Source organism: Poecilia formosa, unplaced genomic scaffold, assembly GCF_000485575.1.
Source record: "Poecilia formosa unplaced genomic scaffold, Poecilia_formosa-5.1.2 Scaffold13, whole genome shotgun sequence".
Classification (NCBI taxonomy): domain Eukaryota; kingdom Metazoa; phylum Chordata; class Actinopteri; order Cyprinodontiformes; family Poeciliidae; genus Poecilia; species Poecilia formosa.
In genome coordinates, this window is record NW_006799952.1 from 1475519 (window position 1) to 1499132 (window position 23614).

The following is a 23614-nucleotide window of genomic DNA, read 5'->3' on the forward strand; positions in this document are numbered from 1 at the left end:
CACTGTAATTGAAAAAGGCATCATTAACATTATTACTTGCCATTGTGCACCTCAGATATGGAAAAAGTAAATTGTTTTCTTTCATGGAGGTTTTCTGAGTCATGAGAAATGGTGGTTATTATAGTAATTGCCTCACTTTATGCAAGAAGATAAAATAAAAGGAACCTTGAAGCTTTACTGTGTAAGTGACATGTGAAAAAGTGTTTCCAATTATGTGAGGCTTACCAGGTAAGAACACTTGTTGGATTTTGTACACCCCAAATAGTGCCTTTTTTTTTTTTTTACATTTATTACAAGATAAAATATTTTCTGTCACAAGATGGCAGTAAGTTGCTGTTTGTTAGGCAGACCACTACTGGAGGACTTTCCTGTCATCAGCTTCTACAAGTCTTTGAAGAACCTTGAATATTAGGAACAAAATGTATTTTTTATTTTTTTTATTTTTTTTTTTGCAAGAGATTTTATTACATTTCAAATACATCCAATGAGTATGGGACTTCTAATTGTCAATTTATATTTATGACTGAAATGTTTGGTATGAAATTAAAAGTTGAAACAAAGGTCTAAATAAAGCTTTAGCCTTTATATTTTTCTTTTATATTTAAAGCTATCTTCTTTCATACCTCAAAACATATCAAATGACATATTCAATTTCTTTTCAAAGACACTTTTAAAGAGATGAATTGTTTCCTTTACATGTTTATCTAAGAAAAGAGAGAGAAGAACTGATTATTTGGGGTTACTAAAACCATTTCAGAGCTAACCTCCCCGGCCTCTTGGTGATTAAAAGATTTAATCCAAGCTCATAGACATTTTATATTTTTATTGATGTTTGATAACTTTGACCATTTTTATTTGTTTTGCATCATAAATAATATAGCAACTCAGCTTTAGCTATAGATCCTCTGTAAAGGGAAGATTGTAAAGTGGCAGCAGCTCTAGGTACAAATTACTAATTAAAAACCAAAATCTTGGTCCGACCACTATGGTCAAAATATGCAAATCAACAGTTGAATCAACTCTCCAAAAAAGATGAATCCCCATAATTAATGGAAATAGGAAACAACAAAGAAAAACAACTTATAAGCATTGGTGCATGGTTTCATTTATTATGGTTTTATATGTAAACTCCCACGTGTCACTTCATAAGGTGCACCTGTTCAATGGCCTATTCCAGGGGTCACCAACTCCAGTCCTCGAGTGCTACCATCCTGTAACTTTTAGATGCGTCTCTGCTCAAACACACCTGGATCAAATAAACTGCTCGTTTCCAGCCTATTGCAGAGAGGAATGAATGCTGGTGAGGGAATTCAGACATTTTGGAGCAGAGGTGAATCTAAAAATTGCAGGATGGTAGCCCTGGAGGACTGGAGTTGGTGACCCCTGGTCAAACAAATAGCACAACAACCAATCACATCACAGCCACCTACTGCATTTTTTTATCTAAACTTGGAGAGCAAGACTTGCTGAAGTTCAAAACAAACATCAAAACACAAAATAAAGAGAATTTAAATGTAGCACTCTTGGTGCCAGACATGCAGATCTGACTGTTTTAGAAACTGGTGCTCCACTGGGATTTTCAGGCAGACACAAGTTACCATCACCAAAGTTTACAGTGAATGATCAAAAAAAAAGAAAAGAAAAAAGAAACTAATCACTTTTCAGCAGTTGTGTGGATGAAAATGCCTTATTGATGTCAGAGAAAAATAAATGAGCAAACTGATATGAGGTGATGGAGAGATAACGGTAGATCAAAGAGCCACTTGTTTTAACCAAGGCAAGGGGAGTGCCATCTCTGAATGCACAACATGTCGAACATAGAAGCAGATGGGCCACAGCAGAAGCAGACCACACTGAGTGCCACTGCTGTCCGTTTAGGACAAAGAAACTAAGGCTATAATTTTCACAGGCTCAACAGAACATTAACAGACTTGAAAATTGTTGCCTGCTCCAATTAATCTCAATTTCACCTCCAATATTCAGATGGTAGGGTCAGAATTTGCCATAAACAGCCCGAAAGGATGGAGCCATTCTTCCTGATCCCAAATTATAAGGCAACGTTACCTTAGCCTGCCCGAGTGCTGCTGCTGCTGCCCATGTTCATCTCTTTATGACTGCAGTGAATCTGTCTTCTAATGGCAACATCAAGCAGGAGGATGAAGCATGTCGCAAAGCCCAAATCATCTCAAACCTGGTTTCTTGAACATGACAATGCACTCACTGCACTCCAAAACAGTCTCCAGACCTCAGTCTGAAAGAGCCTCTTTGGGACGTGGTGGAAGGGATGGTTTATATCATGGATGTCAAGTCAGCAAGTCTGTTGCAACTCTTTGAAACACTGAAAATAAGGACTTGCTTATGAAAATGTGTTTAATTTCTTTTGTAACATGAATTTCTGTTACAAAAGAAACTCTTAACATTTTAAGAGTTGCTTGTCAGGTTGGCAGTATACAGTCTTTATTCAATTATAGAGGCTTGAAGTATTTCTTGCTCCCATGTCGAGCAGATGTAGAGATCATTGCACGACTAAGGGGTACGATTAAGCAACAGGGGGATTTGACCCGCAGTCAATTCAAGGATAATTGCACTGCTTGATTATTGTAAAATATTGTGTTTGGCCAAGAAATGTTAATAACGTCTTGTATAATGAAAGAACTGATTATAAAAGCAGATGTGACTCAACAGATTGTTCCCCCATATTTATGTTGGAAGCTGAAGAGGAGGTTTTTTTCTCTCTCTCTCTCTCTACTTGGAGACCTAAGGGGACCCTAACATGACGTCACTTTCCAAATATGGTAATGATGGGTTTTTGTAGATCTTCACAATGTAACAAAAAAAAAATCTAATCCTCGTGCAAATTCATAATTTTTTTTACATATAAATTAACTTTTTATTCTTTTGTCCATTTTAATTTACTTTGTGGTGGTAAAAATAATGACGTAGAACATCACCCTTGATCTTAAAGTGGCAGTGTCCCCATTCAATGAACATTAATTGAAAATAAAATGCAATCATAAATTGTTACCTGTTTTATACGTTGTGCTAAATAAGCACTCATTTCTTCGGATTCTGAAATTACTCTGATAAAAAAAATGAAGCCAGTTTGTACGTAGTCAGGCTCGGTGAAGAATCTCTTATCTAAATATTTGAGCTACGGATTCCTGAGAGTTTTACCAGGAGAAAATGTTCTGTTTAGATGTCCGGTATGTGTAAAAGTTGAAGGCATCCTCCCAGTCGGAGTGTTATTGCAGCTTTAAAGGGTCCACAATGCCTTGCGGTGTCCCAGTTCTTCCAAGGCGATGTAGCTCTTTACCAGCAGGAGTAATGAAACAGGGAGAGGAGAGGCAGGAGAGAGAGGAGCGTTTTCCGCAGCTGAGCACCGAGACCGCAGAGGACAAACACAAACTTTCAGACAGCGGTCTGGAACGTCAGATCTCGGTTTTCATCTGGATTCATCCACGGCCTTCTTCTGTTTGTAAAACGTGATTTTTATTTCCCCCCCCCCCCCCCCCCCCCCTTCCTAATTTTGTCGCATTTCCTTGGAAGTGATTTATTGGGCAATGGTGAAACGGGACACATTTTGCGGAATCCGCTCTTTCACCTGTGTTTTCTCCTCAAACTTCCCCCCGGAGAGGGAGAACTGAGCTGGAGCTGCTTTTGTATCTTGAAGGTAGGATATTTAGTGTGGGCTGAGTGCTGAAGACTGTTACCGCAGCTGAGCCAGTTTGTTGTAGTGTATGGCTAAAATAGCGGAAACATTTCCATAGTGGGATACTTCTGCTACTCTGATCCAACTACAGCCCGTTAACGCCATTAGAGGCTCCTCCAGCCTTCGCATAACTACAGTCAATACTCTTTGCATTTCGTCTGTCCTTGTGTTTAGCTTTCAGGACTGGTACAACTTAAGATCTTAATGTGTGATCTGAGGTGATGCAGAGTTTTGTTCTCCTGGATTGTTGCTCGACAGGCCAAATGTTTTTGCAGAAGATTCTCCTAGAAAGATTTTTCTCTTTTCCACTACGCCTCGTTCTCAGTCCTTTCAGCATCATCTGGAAATGTTATGAACTTTTCCGTCTTTGATAGTGACTGAGTCAGACAAAGAGCTCGTGTGGTAAATACAATTATTTGCTAAAGTATTCACATCCCTTTTTAGAACCAACAATTTCAATGTATTTTAACATATTTTAACATATTTTGATATAATTAGATCAATACAAATGTTGTAAATAATTACAATAATTTTGGGGGGGAATTTTTTTTTTTTTTGCGTGCCCTTGTAACTAGACTTTGACTGGACCATCCTAACTCCTTGATTCAGTGCATTTTATCGGTTAGGTCTGTTGTGCGGCTAGAAAGTGAACATCAGCCCCAAACTCTAACAGCTTCCATCAACATAAATCAGTTTCCCAAACCCACTGAGGAAAAGCCTCAGTGGGCCACAGCATGATGCTGCCACCAACATGTGTCACTGTGGTCTTTGTGTGCTACAGGTGATTTGCCGTGTTTGTTTTCAGTTCACTATCGAGCTGAGCTACCCCTACTCTTTCCAGGCTTTAAGTAGGACTTCTTACAGTGTTATTTCAATTATGGCTTCCTCCTTGCCATCTGCTTAACGCTCTCCTTGTCCAGTCTGTCAGCCCTGCTTTAGACTTCTTCACAACTTGATCCCTTAACTAACATATCCAATACAATTGTTTTAAGTGTGTTATATTATGAATTATAAGGAAACTTGTAAAAAGGAAACACAGTTCCTCAACTAGCAAGAATGAATCTACATAACCCATTTGCAGAACTGTTAAAAAGCGCATACATGTTTTAATACAAACATAGAAATGGAATGATGCAAATCAAGTTCACTCTTAATTACTCTTGGTTAGAATATCTTCTCCTTCTGGCCAAAATTGATCATTGTTCTTGTTGATTCTTGTACTTTAACAAAATGCACATTATAACGATTTTTTTGTTTTTGTTTTTTGGGTTTCACTGCACTATTTAGGGGTGTTAGAATAAAAGGTGATGAATGCAAATGAGCACCACACTTTAGATTTTTTTATTTATCTTAAAGTCTGAAACAGTTTTTCAGTGTACTGTAGTTAATTCCATATTGTTTATCTTAATAATCTACAAATATATACACTGCAACAAAATCAGTCTGTGGTCAGATCAGATTTCAGGGTTGTTGTTTTTTTTTTTTCTTATTTTAGTGACAACCACTAAAAAGTAAATAAATGCAACCGTCCCAGCTGCTCATCTCTGCCCGTTTAACTCTGAATACGCGGCGCAAAGAAGTCGGCTCCAGATGATGTTTTACGAACCTCAGTAACTTGTATAAATTGGCCAGATGCCTCCCGCAGCCCTGCTGTGTTGCTGCTGCTCCTCTGCCCCGCTGCATGAGCCTCCTGCCCGCCCCTGCTGCTCCCTCAAAGCTGCCTAGTGAGCAGTGGATATGGCAGGGGAACAAAGGCGGCATTATAGCTGGCTGAACGTGCCGTCCAGATGTTGGAGATCCTGCCAGGACTGACCTCCCAAAATGGGGAGGAGGGGGTACTTGAGCTCGTATTAGTTTAATATCAACCAGGCGGACGCAGAGAGAGGAGTCTGCAGCTCCAGGGTGGGGGGTGGGGCGGGGGGTGTTGAAGAGCTCAGAGGAGCTGTGGGTGTTGTGTGTAGCGTGACTGGATGTGGGTTTAATCCCAAAACTCCTCAGTCTTTAAAGTAGAGCTAAATAGTTCTGAGCTAGTGCTGGGCATTACTTATTCCCTTTAGTTTTATTTTATATATATATATTTTTTTTTTCTTCAGTGTAGCTTTGGTTCTGCAGATTGCTCAGTTGGAAACACTTTTTAAAGTTTTTGGCAAGAAAAAAAAACATGTTGCATGCAAGTCAGTTCTGCTGAATAATTGAGTAAAAGTTTTATTCAGTGTTTCATCTTGCAGTTTAGCAACTCGCATAAAAGAGCATTGCAAGTAAATACGAAAGGAATCTTTCATAATTTTTCAAAATAAAGCACTTGAAAGTCGAGACAGATTTCTGTCATTGCTTGTGAACATTAAGGATCCGTTGGCAGAAAGGAACCCATAACGTTCTTATCTTGTTGTCATGGCCGGTTGCCTTCTGACAGTTCAGGAATGTATCCTCTGTTTGTTATCAGTTCCCACCCTCCAGGATCAAGGCCTTCCTCTGGTCTCTACCATGCTCTGTCTGTTTCATTGTACACACACTAAGCTGGCATAGTTTGCAGAGAGAAATGTCTTGACCTAAGTCACAACTGGAAGAATCTTGATGCTTAACTTTCACCATGTCAGAGTGTCGCACGGTTTTGACAAAAGTCTTCATTCTTTTGGCTCACATTTTGTCGCAACCAAAACATTCCGTCTGTTTTATGTGCTAGATCAACACAGAGTACAAAGGAAAATAGAAATCCACAGTAATGCAGACAGCACCTGCTTTTCTATGCAATTACAACTGCAAATCTTTTCTGATATCTCTGCGATGACATTTTTGCTCTTCTTTCTTTTCAAAATACATCAACATAGAAAATATCTCTGGAGACGGATTGGATTTAGGTTTGGTCTATTCTTGCGTGCAAATATGCTCTGATCCAAGACATTTTTCTAAGGTTTTATTTACATTATGTTTAACTAAATCCACCTTCTCATGAACCCTGACCAAGTTCCTTGTCACTACAAAAGAAAAGCTTCACACAGGATGATGCTGCCACCACTTTGTTCCACTGTAGAGATGCTACATTCAGCGTGATGTTCAGTGTTTATATTTTTGCCTTGCATATCAATTTGCAAGTAGAGTCTCTTAGTCTCTTGTAATCAGAGTACATTCCTCCTTATAGTGTGGCTCATACATGACATGTCACAGACTTTACACCAACCTCCTTATGGCTTTCTTTCAACAATGGCTTTGTCAATAAAGGCCAGATTTGTTCTGATATCTAATATCTAATAGTTGTCCTGTCAAGGAGTCTTGACTCCTACCTGAGCTTTGTTTAATCCCCTCCCTGCATGGCCTTCGCGTTCAGTTTTCTCAGGTCTTCAGTTGTGCCAAACTCCTTCAGTTGTGAGATGATGGATGGAACAACGCTGTTAGATGTTCAGAGGTTGGGAAATTGTTTTTTTTTAAAGCACAACCCTGATTTAAAATTTCTCACTGATCTATCTGCCGTGATCTCTGGTGGCGATGCTGTTTGTTTGCTAATGTTCTCTAACAAACCTGTGAAGTCTTTATAACGTACTTAACAACTATGTTTAAACGGTGGTTTAATTACACACAGGTGGATTTTGTTCACGAATTTGGCGACTTTGGAATGTAATTAGTTGCACGGGGTTTTATTTGGGGGTGCCAGTTTAAAGAGGCTTGAACTAGGGTCATTACCGTATTATTTGTCATCATTAAGGAAACAATTATTTGGATTATAATTCACGACGATTAAGATAAAACCTAACTATCTTGGATTGTACTTTTGTTATTTGAGCTATCTTCTCTACTACTTCCATGAGACCTTCAAAATAAGCTGCCCTTCAAAAAAAAGAGTGAAGTATTCTAATAATATCTTGGCCCGCCTTCAGCTTTTAGTACGGCAGGCTTTTGCTGTGGCATAACTGCAATAAGCCTCTCCAGCGTCATAACATGTTTTTCCGTCCAGAGTTCATTTTTTCTAGTGTGATGAAAGAGTTGGTAACACACCATTTCTTTTCTAGCACACATCCAAAAGTCTCTGTGGGTTTAAGGTGTGGACATTGTGGTGCCCAATCATTGTGTGAAAATGATAACTCATGTTCCCCTTGCACAATGCGTCATCAGGGAAAAAGAAATGCACTGATGGAATAACCTGGTTAGTATATTCAGCTGACCTCATCCTCCTCACCAATTCACAGTAGCGCCCCCAATGGCTTGTAAGGTTGGCCTGTGCATAATTTTACGCACTTCTCTTCTTACCCTGATACGCCAATCTCTCTGGAGGAAGGTAAACCTGGACTCATGAGACCAAATGATCTTCTTCTTTTGCTTCCGAGTCCAATCTTTAAGCTATGTGCCAAACTGAAGACTTTTCTTTCCCCACAATATCCTCACTGATCAGTGGTTTTCTAAAGGCCACACAGCAGTTTAGTCCCTATCCTTTCAGGTTCCTTCACATTGAAATGCTCTTCCTTTCATTCTTGAACACAGCCCTGACTTCTGCTATCATTTCTGTGACCAAATTTTTAAGTGATCGCCAATAACTAGCATTCAAATGTGTTTGTTTTTTTTTTCTCCAACCACATTTCTTCTGCAAAGATGTTAGCTCCCTAATAATTTCACAACTTTTTTTTATGATGGGTTGGACAGTTCTTAACCTATTTTTAGCAGCTTGATAAATCTCAATTGTTATTTTTTGTTTTAATGCATGTCAATAATTTAACCCTTCTGAAATAGATCAACATCTTTTCTTTGCTGTAATTGTTTAAGAATTGAGATGCTAATCCCTGCATCAGTTTGGTTTAAGCAACTTGCTGCCATCTGAAATATAATGATCAGTCAATAATTAACCAGTAGAAGGCTATGAACAATTTGGTTTCTTAAATCCAGGTGATTTAGTCGGACAGTGATGGTGCAATAAAGTTTGTGGCTGTCGTATTTGTGAAAACCCCTAGAAAAAGTTCTAGGAGTGTGGAAACATTTGCAGGACACTATGCAATATTTGGTCTTAATTTTTAATCCCATAAATTAGACATATTTGTGTAGTCTCGGCACATGTTGGATATTTGGAAGAGCGGAAGAGCTTTCTGCCACCGGTGCCTAAACAATAAAACCGCCGTCTGGCTCTGATTGCTCGCAGAGATCCATTTCACAACAGAGCTGCTGCCAATTACAGCCCAGTAAAAATTGCTTGTAATTACATGTTGCTGTACTCGGTGCACAGTTTGACTTAAAGTTTGGTAACCAACAGAGAGGAGGGGCTCGGGCATTATTGTAATGTTGCTCAAGTCTGTGAGAAATATCCTTCTGTCTCTAATTAACAGCAGTGTTGGGGACTTTTAGGAATCGGGAACCTTTTGTTCTGAATTAGTCTGACTGTGCTACTTGGTGTTCCAGTTAATTACAGGGAAGAATTTTCAACACCGAGTGTTTTCAACACTGTACGGCTGTATTGTCCTCTGTTTTGGGGGAACAATGGTCAGCGAATGTGGACAGGAAGTGGAACAGAATGCATTTGTGAGGCAGCAAGTGTTAGAAGGCTGGTGGTTTCCTGTGAGATCGTTTTGCTCAAGACTTTTTTTTAATTTTATTCGATGTAACGAATGAATGCTCGTTTTGTTTTCGTCCAACACGCCGACTCCCGGCAAACGGGTTTCAAACACATTTTCAGAATCTGAATATTTGTATTTCTCGAGTTTATTCTGCCAAAAGAGCCATCCTTCCATTTATTTGTAACTCTGTCCACCCATCCATCTGTCCTTCCCTCTTTCCATTAGTCCCTCCATTCATTCGTCCATGCCCATTATTCCCTTGACCCATCCAGTCGTCTCTTCGTCCATCTTGTTATCCATCTGTACCTCCATTCATCTGTATGTCTAACCATCCACCCCTCCATGTGTCCACTCTATTGTATGTGTAGATTCAATATTTAAAACCTGACCACTGTACAACATCTGCCATAAATACATGGCAAAGTTTTGTGTTTGTGCAAAAAGAAAAAGTGTAAAAAGGACTGATATTGTGTGTAAGAACCCAGAGCAAAGTCCTAACCTGCACAATGCAGGGAAGCTGTGACGCTAGACTGCTTGTAAATTCAGTAAATGCATTGTAGCGCTACATAACTAGACTTTTTCCCTTTTTGTGTATGTGTGTGTGTGTGACTGAGGGTATATTAATTGCGTTGAAGCACCCACAGGAGCATATGGTAGAATGTTTACACCAGCAGCCAGCTGAAGCCTTTTCTCTGCCAGCCTGGTATGCTCCTGCAGGTCTGGAGAGTTGTCATCAGCAGCCGGGGACGCAGGCTGCTTTGGTGCTGCTCACACACTTTTCTTCTCGGTGAGGAATGCAGGTCCAATCATTATTACTCAACACCAGACTGTAACAAATGAGAACAGACACTCGAGTCATCTGGATTTGAGGTTTTGCAGAAGTTTATCATCTCAGCTGAGCTTTAATAGAAATCCGAGAGCTCATCTGCCTTGTGGAATGCTTTTCTGGCAAAATGCAGACTGCACAAATCAGGAGGTGGGCACCCCCCCAGGCTGCGGCTCTGACGGGCCAACAGAATAGAGCTCACAAAGCCCAGGATGGCTCTGTGCCCTGCACAGCAGTGCCTGTATCATTAGTTGGGTTTTCTGAGCTAATGTCAAGAAATACAACATGAACGAAGGGAGCTCCGAGTCTGAGCTGCAGCTTTTTAATTTATGCAACTCAAAATGTAGTCTTTTTTTTGTTTTTTTTTTTGTTTTTTGTTGGGGGAGGGTTGTCATTTTGTCATGTTGCAACCACAAATATCAGTGTACATTTTATGATAAATCAACCCAGAGTAGCAGAACAATTGTGAAGTGGAAGAACAATGATGCGTCGCTGTTTCACGTAGCTATTTGCAAAACTTTACTCTGATGCCTCTAAATAAATACCTGTTCCTTCAGAACCGGATTTCAGAATAAAGTCCATCTTTGTGTAATTTTATCTTAGATTAAATCCAGCTGTACTATGAATGCCTTAGATGTTTGTCGGAAAACATTAGTCAACTAACAGCATCATGGAGACCAAGAAAAAGATCAGATGGGTCTGAAAGTTGTTGAGAAGTTTAGGGCAGGATTAGGTTCTAAAACAATATTTTATGCTTTGTACATCTGACTGAGAACTGTGCAATCCATCATCTTAAAATGGAAAAACTATGACAAATGCAAACCAAGCCATGACCGTCCACCTGAACTGACAGATTGGGCAAGAAAAACATCAAACTGAGAAACAGCCTATATGCTCAGGAGAAGCTGCAGAGATCCACAGGAGGAGGGAGATTCTTTGAGAAGTAAACTGTTAGTCATATACTCCAAAAATCTGGCCTCACAATGGATAAAATCTGTTATTTTGGTAATAAAAAAAAAAACCCCACAGGAAGTCCCAGTTGAACATGCATATGGAGGTCATAGCAAACATGCAGAGGACGGTGATCTGGTTAGATGACACCAAAACAGAACTTTTGGACTTATTTGTGGCAGAAAATTAAGTCTGCACATCACCCTAATTGCACCAACCACACAGTGAAACATGAGTTGACAGCATTATGCTGTGGGAATGCTTTTCCTCAAGAGGGGCAAAAAAAAAACAATCAGAGCTTATGGGAACAATGGATGTAGCTAGATACACTCACACCTAAAATAAGATGGATAAGATTGAAAAAAATATACATGCATTAAGATGGCCTAGTCAAAGTCCAGACCTAAATTCAACTGAGAATCTGTTGAAGCAAAGGAAAGTTGGTCAGAGCTACTAATTATGTTGGTGTATCACCTAAAATCCCGACATATTATTAAAAAAAAAAAACAACCTTTGGTGTTTTCTCACTTTTAGTATTTTGATACCCTCCTCATCAGCTGAGCTGTAGTGCCCTCTTTTCCTCAGAGCCAGTACTATTACTGATTTTGAAATTGCTTTTAAAAAAAGAGGGGGCGGAAATAGGTTTGATTCACAGAACATAAAGATTTCCCTGTTTGCTTGACTGCGAGTGTTTTCCAGCTCCTTCTCATCCTTCAGTGCTTCAGTACCATTTAAGGGCCGTCTGAAAAGAAGGACAAAAGCCCTTTCTGACCAGCTGTGTGTGTGTGTGTGTGTGTGTGTGTGTGTGTGTGTGTGTGTGTGTGCGTGTGTGCGTGTGTGCGTGTGTGTGCCAAGAGTAGAGCGAGCAGGCGACACTCCAGTACCTGCAAATACGAAGCAGAGTTTTGATGTTTTTGTACAAAAATGAGATTCTCTGAACAGAAACACAATTTAGTTTTGATTTGTCAAACAATCAGGCAAGCGTTTTTTCCTTCCTGGAGACTTTTGTTTTGTTTTTTTTGGATGCATTTTCATTGTTTTTCAAAAAGTAGACTTCAGCTAATTAGCCCAACTCCAGACGTTTGTCCTTCTCTGCTCACGCTGCCTTGAAGGGCTGCATGGAGTTTGGAATACATGTAGAAAAGCATTTGGTTAAGGACAGACCGACTGGAGTGAATGACTTTGTGAATGTGGACAGGGAATACCTGAGCTGGGGGAGGTGTAATTGTGGGGGGCTGGTGGACAAAGGGTCCTTTTCACACAGCTGTGTAGGTTAGATTCATAGAGAGGGATACAGATGGGCTGTTCATTCTGACCCGACGTACTGTCCTTGAAGAGCATGTTGAAGAATTCCTGTCAGTAATTATCCACATCTTGATACCCGCTTTGTGAATCCATGAAGAACAATTTAAACAGCAGTGATTATGCTAAAAGATTCTTTTTTTCCTTCTTTTTTTAAATTTTGGTCTTGATTTTCTATTTAGACCCTTCCCACATTTTAATCCCTGTCACATTCTGTCCCTTCTGAGGTAATGTTTCTGTCATCCCTGCCTCAATCTAATACCCAGTACAAAAGCAGGAACTGGCCTTGGGAATGTCTGCTGGCAGATTCTTCCTGCACCCCCAACAGTCATGTACCTATTCATAGAGAGGAACAAAACAACACTGTTAATCCAGGTGGCCAGGCATGCCTGAAGTCCGTTCTCCGCTTGGACTCTCTTACATGTCATAATTTTCTCCTGTTGTGTTCTTTGTTGATGTAAAACTTTTGCTGCTATGCTACAAACGGGTGGCCCAGTCACAAGCTCTGCAACGTTAGCCGTACGACTGCATCGTGACTCACCGCTTCCTGTTTTCCCCCTTTGTTTCCTACACAGTACATTAGAAAGAGGGATTTCCTGCGAACTGCCATCATTCCAGCCTTGAATAATGTTGGGGGCCACACACCATAACGGCCCTGCTCACTTCTGACCCCAAAATGGAGCTGAAGGTCTGGGTGGATGGCGTCCAGAGGGTTGTGTGCGGGGTCACAGAAGCAACCACCTGCCAGGAAGTGGTGATTGCTCTGGCCCAGGCTATAGGTAAATATTCCTGTTTTTTTTTTTTTGTTTTTTACAAAAAGCTCAGCAGGGGTATAATCTGTTCTTCAGCCTTAGAAGGAGGATTGGTTTCTCTTTTTTCTCCCTTACCTATTTACGTAGTTACTTAGAGGGTTTATTTTATTTTGTTGAGTTTCAGAATTTTACGAGGTCTTACGAAAGATCTGGAGTTAGAATAATTTATAAAATAAGAAAATAAAATCAGTAGATAAGTTTTTTATTTCCCCAGTTGTGGGAGAATGAAGAAATTTCTATTCCATTACACATTTCTGTACACTGTCCACGTCGGCATTGTGATTGTCAAGGACTTAACTCGATCCAGCTCAATTTGTTAATCATGTTGCGATTCCCGAAATGGGATTTCAGGCTCCGCAAACATTCATGTTGGAACCCCGCGGTTCTAATTTTTTGGCCTGCAGGGTGTTTTTCAGGGCAGTGTGCAGAGCAGGTCACAAAACACAGAGGATCAAGGGATAGCAACAGCCAATACGGCCTTTTTATTAGCAGCATCTGTACCATGATTTATGCACTTGCACTTTAATTCTCGTTTTCAGACCTTTAAACTCTTATTTTGCTTCACATTCCAAGCACAATTTTGGTTATAGTCACATTTTCAAACTCGTTCTAATTACCACTAAACCTTTGTTGCACATTCGATCTCATTTTCTGTCCACCTAACGTTTACGAGGTTAACGTTACGATCTGTTGTTTAAGTCAGCAAAGATTCAGCAACATACTGGTGGTGCATTTAGGGTCAGTTCTGAAATGAGTAAATATTTGTTTAGTGGTTGAAAATTAGGATTTCCTGTGAAATGTCAGTATGCTTGTTTATTGAATAATGTGACCTGAATCTGAAATCACCAAAAAGTGAACTTATTTCTGATGAGGAAGAATATTTCTTTTGAAATTTCAAAAATAATTTTGAGTTATTGCACAAAATAATAAGATTTAAAAATAACAATAAATTCCTATTACATCCAAGATTAAAACCTTTGTTGTTTTGAGACAATGTGACAAATGATACATTATCTTGAGATAATTGCGTTAAAATTGCGTTTCAATCATGACATTCGTCAGCTTTCATATACATTTTGCTGATCCTTTCAACCCACAAATTTAATGGATTTGCATTATTGTTTAAGAAAAGCTGTCGAGGTCAGAAAAACCCTGACCGTGATAGTCGAGTGTGCGAATTGTGCACACTCGCACGACTCGTGCGATTGTGCTTCTTTGCATTGATAAACATTCTCCAATAATCATAGTAAGTTCCTCTAAAATGCCAAACTGTTGCTTTTTAGACAGAGAAAGAGGCCCTGATGATGTAAGCAGCTGTCATCTCTCAAGCCTTCGTTTTAGGTTCCTGCTGAGAAATGGTGGGCCATAATCAGGGGCTATATTGGTGCTTTCTTGGCTTTACGCACCCCACTTTCCCATATGGCTGCTGCAAAAATGGGGGCACTTGAGCAGAATGTATTGACATCACTTCCCACTAAGCGCAGGAGGAGGAAGGAAAGTCTGACTCATCCCCTTCGTATCCTGCCAAACTGTGAAAGCAGCACTTCTCTCTGAGCCTCCTCCTCTGCCTTTCAATGTTCCCCACGCATACACCACGCTAACGGATCAAACGCAAATATTGATCTTGCACGTTGACGTTTATTGAGCGTTTCTGTGTAATTTTTGTTGTCAAATCTGAAAAGAAATCAGATTTGTTATGAAATCAGATTTGATTATGTTATAATCAATGAACCAAATGGGAAAACCAGTTGAAGTGCTGAAACTGCAGAAAACCTTTTACTCTACAGATTTTTTAAAATTTTCTATTGAATGCAATACTTTTAAAAAGTATTCATACCCCCATTAAGCCACAAACTTCAAAATAAGTCATGCATACTTCACTTAGAGCAGAGTGGCAAAGTGGAAAGAAGTTAATGCATCGTTTTCAAAATAAAATTTCCAAGTAAAATCTGCAAAGCTTTATTTCAGATTGGATGAGGGTCTGTAAAAAGCAACTTTATTGCAGATTTTATTTGGATTAGATCCTAAACCAGATTAATCTGTTTTAACACATTAATGTGCTGTGATATAGTGCATTCAGGTGTCACTCTGGCTGCATCTTCCAGTGTTTCTGGAAGATGAACCTCACATCAAATATCAACAACATTGGCCCAAAAATCCCTAATACTGTACATTTAAAACTGTACATTTAAAATTGTACGGTTGCAGTGGTACTATCACTTTTATCACCACAAATGTCAAAACAGTGACCAGTTCCGCCATTTTGGATGTCGCCATTACGACGCAGAGGGTGCAGGTCGTTGACGTAACCCGTACAGCCCCAATTCTCCAATTTTTGCACATTTCCAACCTCATGTACACTTTGAGTACGCACTTCATAGAGGAGCGTAGGATGTGGTGCAAGTATTGGGACGGGGCTCCTTTCAACTGATTCTTCCACCTGACAGGTGGATCTATGCAGTGGATCTATGACTTCTTCTCAGTGGCGTGCCGTGGGGTTTCAGTCAGGGCCGTCAATAGACTTCAGCTATGAACAATGTACACGTCGTGTAGGACAATGTGCACCACAGGCATCCAGTAATATGTAAATAAATAAAAATATGCCAAGTAAAGCAACAATGCAGCCCAAGAATGCATATATCAAGCAATATATCTAGAAGTAGTTCTCTGACTGTTGCTCCCTTTTTGGGTTAGAACACCCATGTGTTGTTGGGATTGCTGTTGTGCTGTACTTTCTCTGTTTACAAATGAATGATTGAGTTCTGTATTCTCTGGTCATTATGATTCTGTTTGTTCTCTGTTAACTCTCTGAAGTCTTGACACGGCAGCTGTGTGTGTGCTGTGATTTAAATTAAAACATACTTTCTTCTGAAAGCAATGAGTTGCACTGGATTTCATTTGTATGTAAGAAATTAAAAGAGATCTAAACAAGAAATGCACACCACACTTTTCCGATTTTCATTTGTGAAATTTAAAAAAAAAAAGTAAATAATTTGCTTTCTAATTCTCAGTTATGTTACATGTTCAGTGTACTCCACCCCTCCTCTGTTTTATTTTACTGTGTTTTTTTCACATAAAACTCCCCAAGTTCTGCATTTTGCTTTTGGTGTCTTTGAAACGTGGTTTTAATTTCTTGTACATTTTGTTTAAGAAACACAAGCACAAAAAAAAAAAAAAAAAAGTGGGTGAGAATTTAAATCTCAGCTTTTTTGCAACAGAAGTGCTTCTAAAAAGCAGTTTGTTTCTGAGTGAAAATCCTTCCCCTTTAATATGTGGTTTTTGTTTTGAAGTTATTCTCTCCATTTTCATCAAGGCAGTTTTTATCGTTCCTGCTCAGCTTTGTGTTCAATGCACTGTGATGTCGCCTCTTAACGGTGCGTTATTTTAATGTGCTTGTTGTTTTCAGGTCGCACCGGGAGGTACACTTTAGTTGAGAAATGGCGGGACACAGAGCGCCACTTAGCCCCTCATGAGAGCCCAGTGGCCTCTCTGAACACCTGGGGTCAGTACGCTGGCGACGTTCAGCTAATCCTTCATCGCACGGGGCCCTCGCTCACCGAACGCCCCCCGTCAGAGGGCCCCCCGCTCAGGGGTCCTGAACGCGGCCTCCATCGTCAGAGCCTGCCTCCTCTTGCAAAGCTCCGTCACCCCAACGACGGCTCTCTTCACCGCCGTGAACCGCGCCGGAAGTCTCTGACCTTCACCGGTGCGCCTCGGAGCCTGAGGGAGATCCTGAGCGGAGGCCGGATCGGGGATGCCGAGGGGAAGCGGAGGCTCCTCCTGGGAAGCGTGGGGATTCACCACCACGCGGGGCCGGCCTTTGGCACGGCTCCCCCGGGCCTCTGGACCTGTCACATGGAAGATTTGGTCAGACTGGTCAGTCTGCAAAGAGAGACTCTGAACGTGCTGGAGAAGAAGCTGGAGGCGTACGAGGCCGAGCTCCAGGCCTGGTCCGAGGGCCGAGGGGGGCGAGGGGCCGGGTGCGCTGCAGATCTGGGTAGAGGTGGAGGGCTGTTGGAGGAGATCCTGAGGCTTGAGAAGCACCTCAGGAAGAATGAGGTGGAAATGGAAGAGGAAGAGTTTTGGGCCACCGAGCTGCAGATTGAGATGGAGAGCGAGAGGCAGCTGGAGGAACGACTGCAGGAGCTGCGCGGACGACTGCAGGGCTGCGAAATGGAAATCAAAGAAAAGCTCACAATGTTAAAGGTATATTATCTATTGGGAGATTTTCTCTGTGCATTTGAAGAAAATAGATTGTGGTCTAAGAGCAGATGTGGGTTTGTTTTTATTTTCTGCATTGCCGTGTCTTTTGCTTGTCAGGGGGTAGAAGCAGGTCTTGAGGAGGAGAAGCTGCAGAGAGAGCGCCAGGAGACCCAGTGGGTCAGTGAAGCCGAGGCGCGGGCTCAGGTCCTCCGGGTCAAGGCGGAGCTGAAAGCCCAAGAGAGACAGGCCATCCAGCTGGAGAGCAGCTGCAGGGCTGTGGACAGATCACTTGGACAAAGCAGTAAGAAACTGCAGGTGAGTTTTTCTAATTCAGTAACCAGTTAGGGTGGGGGGTTTTTTTGTTTTGTTTTTTTAAATGCTGCTAAATGTTCACTCATATCATCCATCTTTTTGTCCCTTTCTCTCTCTATTAATCATTCCTTTGCTTCATAACATGAAATGCATCTTTGCCAGTGAAAACTAAAAGCATAAAACCTGACTGATTAACACGTCTCTACATTTAAAATGAGCATTTAGCCCCCTTCAGCACGACACATGCTGCACTAGTCCAGAAATCTTGCCGGACTCCAGTAAGTCACACTGCGAGAGCTCAAGAATATAAAAACTTGGGAGCAGCAGAATCATTCCAGAAAGGTCCGGCAGAGATATCAGCTCAACAGAGAAGAGAAATCAAGTTACCGGTTTTAATGCTTTCATTATCGGAGCTGGACTCCAAGAAGAGAGAGATGAGGCGAGACAGACCACCGGCTGTGAAATCACTCAGGATTTGGGTAAACAGGACCACAGGTTGTCACTCCAAATGACCACAGAATATCCTAGTTACCTGTTCCTCATTCAAGGGTTGTAAATCTTTAATTTATTTATCTCAATTTAAGTTCTTGAAGCCTTCAAAAGGCTTTTCTTGAGTTCCGTCTTGCAACATCTTAAATTTCTGCACCCTTTTGCTGCTTTCATAGATTTTATTTTTCATTTCTTTTTCAGTTTAATTAGTTTCATCTTGGAAAGTGGACATTTAGACAGACTGAGCTTGAACAGATTTAAATTTTGGCAACTGTATGTAGAAAACGTATATGGCCAGAGCCAAAAAAAGAAAACTCAAAGATAAACACAAAGTTTTCATTTTGTTTTTGTTTTATTACTTACCCAAGTTGCTAAGTTGACATTCCAAAAATTTTCTTCAAGCTAGAAAATACCTCTGGCCCACTGCTGCTGTGTTTTGTTTCTCTGCTCTGACCACTCTAAACCCTGATGGCTCACACTGAGCCGGGTTCTTCTCCACTGCTGAAACTCGCTTGCTTCGAAGGAGGGATTGCTGAAAAAACAAAAACAACAACAACTTGATGCAATCGGTTTAAAGAGAATTGAAATCTCTGGCACTCGAGCTAATGAAATATGCTTCTGGTAATTAAATACCACTATCGAACAATAAACGCGCTATAAACATTCTGCGAAAATCATTCGGAATCAGTGGCACGGATATTGAGCTTGCAGTTATGGGTTGAAGTCTCAGATTCAAATTGTCTTCGGTTCTCTGCAGTGTGAGTTGTCATTTTCCTTGCTGCTGTTTCAGGACATGCAGCAGGAGCTGGAGCAGCTGACCAAGGAGCTGCGGCAGGTGAACCTGCAGCAGTTCATCCAGCAGACTGGAACCAAGGTCACAGTGCTGCCCGCTGAACCGACGGAGGAGGACTGTGCAAACAGCAGCTCTGGCTCAGGTAATGAAATGTGTCTTCAAGTGTTAGTTAAAACCTCTTTCAGGAAATTATGAAGCGCTCAGTGAGATGCAGTGTGATCTGACCTGACGCAGTTTGTTTTAGAATAACGGTGCTCTTTGATTTAAAAAGACATCATGTGTGTCGCATGTGAAAATGACGACAAGGTTCAGCGGGAGCGTTGGAAAATCGTTTCCTCCATCAAGGTGCACTTTGTTCTGTGGCCGCAGTTCTTGACAACCTGCTGAGAGAAAATGACTCGGTTCCGTCTTGCATCTCCGTGCGTCAGTATGTGGAAGGAGAAAATAGCTGTAAAGAAAAGTACATGCAGTACGGCTCTTTGTTGCCGTGTAAGTGGTGGTTCTTGGAAGGCTGCAGCGGCTCTGCAGAGAGCAGATGATCCTCATGAGAGCGATGCACCATGAGAGGGAAGCGAAGGCTGGTTCTTAAAAACCATACCATGACTCGGTAATTTGTGATTTTTTTTTTTTAACGTCTAAGCTGAAGAAAATCATACTTTCTTGGCAGAAAAGCTAAAATGTGCTTTTAAAAAGTTTGTGCAAGGAGAAGGATCGACCCTGGTAGAGAAACAAACTTTGAGTTTTTTTTTTGTTTGTTTTTTTTTAGGGCCCCCTGCTGGTTTGTTAGACCTAATGTTTCATGTTCCTCACAGGCCAGATTGGCTAATGCACTAATTATACTCATACTGCATAAAACCTTCTGAGCTAACTCAACAGTTTCTGCTGCTTCCATCTGAGCTGAGAAGAAGAGGCTGTGAATTGAACCAGTCATATTATTCTCATTCTGTTTTAAGCTCATTTTTGTTTATTTTTATAGATCAGAAAGGCTGAGTAAAATCACAGCTGAAATTAAGTTTAAAGAAGTAGAGGCTTTAGTCCTTGATGTGAGCGTCCTGGGATTGATCGCCTACCTTGAGACCTTTGCTGCATGTCTTCTCCTCACCCCTTTCCTCTGACCACTTCCTGTATTGTAGCGGTCAACAAAGGCCACTAATTAAATCTTTAAAATGAGAAAAACTATATATTAATTGTCTACTTACCAGTTAACAGTAAACAGTCCACATATGATCGGGGTTGGCCAACATAAAAGGAAAGTGAGTGGTGCTGTGGTGGATGCCTGCTTGATGCCTCGTTAAATCCTAGACTGGCTTTTGTGAGCAATAAGTTCCTCGGTACATACAAACACACCGAGTTGAGCTTTTTATTTCTAAACGCACCTTGGATCATTACTGTGTTCCTTACATGCGCTTAACTTATACTCAGGCATGTTAAAGGCAATTACGAAGATAGCACTTTTATTGTGAACATTTATAGAGGTGAATTCATTATATTGAATATGATGCACTGTTTTTTTCAAATGGGCAAGAGTGCACAGAGAAAGTAAGTAAATGTCTAATCGGTTTATAGATTTACAAGTTTCCATTACTTTTTTGGATGCCTTTAAATCAAAACTGTTAAAATAATCTGGACCAGGATTTTTTTTTTTTCTGCCACTTTTATAAAACTGTTGCTGTGGGATTCTACACGACACGCCCACTGTTATGGTTTCCATCATGTAAATTAATTTGTGCTTGATTATCCTCTAATAACCTTGCACAGAAGAGTGAGCATGATGAATTTTCTTTGTGCCATAAAATTGACTCCACTCTTTTTGCAAAGCTCAGCCTTGCCCCCTGGTGGCTCCAAAGAAGTGCATAACATTGTGTGTTTTTATTTTTTATTTTCTTCTTTCAAATTTTCTGACAAATTTATACGGCATTGATATTATGTATTTTAAAGGAAACTATTTAGAAATGTTAGGCGGTCAAAAAACAAACTAGTCAAATTGTCAACCTTGTGATTGTCAAGTGGAATATGTGTCGCTTTTAAGAGTTCTCTAATGCATTTCCCTGTGTCGTAGCGTGAACGTTTGCTAAATTTTGACGTGCACCATCTCACTGCTGAATAAAAAAATGTCCTGCTCAGTTAAAAGCTGAAGTGCAGTCTTATTTTCTCTATTGCTTGTTTCCTGGTCAGATTTGGCGGCGCTGACTGGCTCGCTGAAGCGTCCTGTGTCCACCCAGCCCGTGTCCAGCCATCTCCGCGTCCTCGCCAACCCTCTTAGCTCTGGCCTGAACCCAGAGGGCATCTACGTCTGACCCCCTGGTCTGACCCCAAGCAGGACATCTCTGCAGCTCAAGACTATGCATTCTTTGTTTTTAAACCTATGAAGGTATCCGATAGTGAGAGGTGTAAAGATATGGTAAACATACAATCTCTGAATGGAAATAATCGAGCACTTAATGGAAGAAAACGCCAGTTGGCAGGTATGGTCAGGAAAAAAAAAAAGAAAAACACTGCACCCTACCGACTGGTGCATCCATGTTTTCCATTTCGCTCTGAAACGTCTGGCTGTTGTGGACCTCCTCCATCAGCATATCCACTTATTGTACTTTCACTTTACTACCTGCTGAGTGATTTATATTCATCTTTTTGCCTTTTAGAAAGCGGCCATGAGAATCTTTGTACGTGTATGTTTCTCTCTCCAGCAAAATGTCTGGTTCTCGTTGAAGTGAAGGATCCACTTGTTTGTAGTAGAACTGTGAACAATCCCTCCTTGTGCTCCGTTGGTTCAAGTTAAAACTATGCACAAATGGTTCATATTTTTGTTACTGAATGTTTTTGTGTGTACTTACCAAAATGAAGGCTTACTGTAGATGTTTGTACTCTTTAGCTTTATTCAGTGAGTGCATTTTATTCTGAAGTTGTGCATTCCTGCAGTAAAGGCTGCATATTAAACCAGTGTTAATTCTCCTTTTTAGCTGTATTTTTTTGTTGTTGTTCAACAACAACAAAGTATATATATATATACTTATATATATATTTTCTGAATGTATTTTATGCTTGTTTATCTTATGGATTGTGTGTGGCCAAAGATTGAGCTTGTTGCATGATTGTGCTGGCAGCCATCTTTGAATGTGCAGAGAGTTCTCAAAGCCAATCGGTCGACCTGGCAGTGGTAGTCATAAAGTGGACAGTTGCAGCTACGACATGAAGTAAGAGTGTGAGTATGTAATTGAAATGGCTTGTGTGCATTTGTCTGCATGCGCGCACACGTGGTGTGGGACTTTGAAGGTTTGAAGCACTTGTTAAATCACGAAAAGTGAATGTTTGTCTGCATATGTGACAGCGATTCAAGAAATTTGACGGTGTGTGAATGCAGAAAAGCCAAGTTATGAAGCTTCACTTAGGTTGTAGATAAGCTGCTAAACACATCAAAGTGCCTTATCCTCATATTGTTAATGGTGTTTTCCAGATACAGCATAGAGGAGGTGTTACGGAGGGCGTTGTTGGGGAAAAATCATTAGTTGAGATCAAGACAACTGTAGAATTCAGTGCTGGTATGCAACATGAGCAGAAGAAACTACAACCTTTCTTTCAGTGTTTTGTAGGAATGTCAAATTAAATAAGAAGGATCTGTACTTTGTCACTGTATTGTTACCGTAATACTACATGCAACAGTTAAGTTTCTAATCGTTTTTCCTTTGTTTGTTTTTGTTTTTGTTTTTTTTACTTGGAACACGTGTACTGTAATTTGGATCAGAACTTTCACATTGTTGTGGTCACTGTTTACAACTTCATATCTTCTTGAGCTCTAATAAGATGTCAACTTTAAATAACTTTTGTTTCGTTTTTCTTGCCTTAATCTACTGCAGATTGTGGCCAGTTGTGTATGGCTGTAACAGAATGCAGATATGACATGGATTGCATGGTTCAATAAACCATCTGAATAAAATCACGTTGTGTGACTGACTGGTGCTTGCTGGAACTATCTATGACTGAGGACATAATAAACGGTGGTCTGACCAAAGACGCCACACAGTTATTAATTAATTAAACTAGAATTCCAATAGGGGAAAAGCTGTGTTGGTAATATGAAGTACATACTGTTTTTTTTATTATTATTTAAGAAGGAAAGTAGCACTATGGTGACAGATATTAAACCACCCAGACTTCTAACCAAGTGGATCTAGGAAAGGTTATGGGTTATGGGGACTTTTCCAAACAATTGTATAGCATTGTAAAGAAGGGGAAAATATTCTCAAATGAAATCCATATATCATATCAGCTGATATGGTGATAGACAATACAATGCTCATAGAAATGTACTAAAATCTTATCTCAAGCTCTATAAGCCTTGTATAGTATACTAAATTGTAAAACCATTGAGAAAGACACTGAAAAGGGACTACTTGCTTGAAGCAGTTGAGGAAGAAAATTCATTATTTCTTAAAAGGAACATTGGAGTGAGACCTGAAAGAGCCTCTATACTTTTCAAATAATGTCCTTTAAGTTGTTCAGACCACAGTGGAGAGGTTTTCACTCAAATGCACAGAACCACCTTGACTGGAACTAAGCAACATATCAGCACAAATACCTCGTACTGACTGTCAATTTTGGCGGTGGCAGGATGATGATTTTCACTGGTTTACCTCGACAAGTTAAAGTCGAGACCTCAAACTGACTGAAATGCCATAAATCCTC

At 40.4% G+C, this 23614-nt stretch overlaps 1 protein-coding gene across 3 annotated transcripts; it reads left to right on the forward strand.

Annotated features, from left to right (window-relative positions):
* The first annotated feature begins 3260 nt into the window (after positions 1-3260).
* Positions 3261-22868, forward strand: rassf8a (Ras association domain family member 8a). Of its 3 annotated transcripts, none has more exons than XM_007545520.2 (6): positions 3261-3670; positions 12898-13101; positions 16541-17340; positions 17455-17652; positions 18929-19073; positions 21107-22868. In XM_007545520.2, the coding sequence occupies exons 2-6, from the start codon at positions 12999-13001 to the stop codon at positions 21226-21228; spliced, it is 1368 nt and encodes a 455-aa protein (XP_007545582.1). In that variant the 5' UTR covers positions 3261-3670; positions 12898-12998; the 3' UTR covers positions 21229-22868. The 3 variants fall into 3 exon arrangements, with proteins under 3 accessions (XP_007545582.1, XP_007545585.1, XP_016523533.1); XM_007545523.2 differs by having other exon boundaries at positions 3261-3471; XM_016668047.1 differs by lacking the exon at positions 3261-3670 and adding an exon at positions 3717-4111.
* Positions 22869-23614: the final 746 nt, after the last annotated feature.

Excerpts from the sequence above, each read along its gene's own strand:
- rassf8a (XM_007545520.2), top strand. The coding sequence starts at position 12,999 with ATGGAGCTGAAGGTCTGGGTGGATGGCGTCCAGAGGGTTGTGTGCGGG. Across the intron at positions 13,102-16,540 it reads TGCTCTGGCCCAGGCTATAG|GTCGCACCGGGAGGTACACT; the intron begins GTAAATATTCCT and ends TGTTGTTTTCAG. Across the intron at positions 17,653-18,928 it reads AAAGCAGTAAGAAACTGCAG|GACATGCAGCAGGAGCTGGA; the intron begins GTGAGTTTTTCT and ends CTGCTGTTTCAG.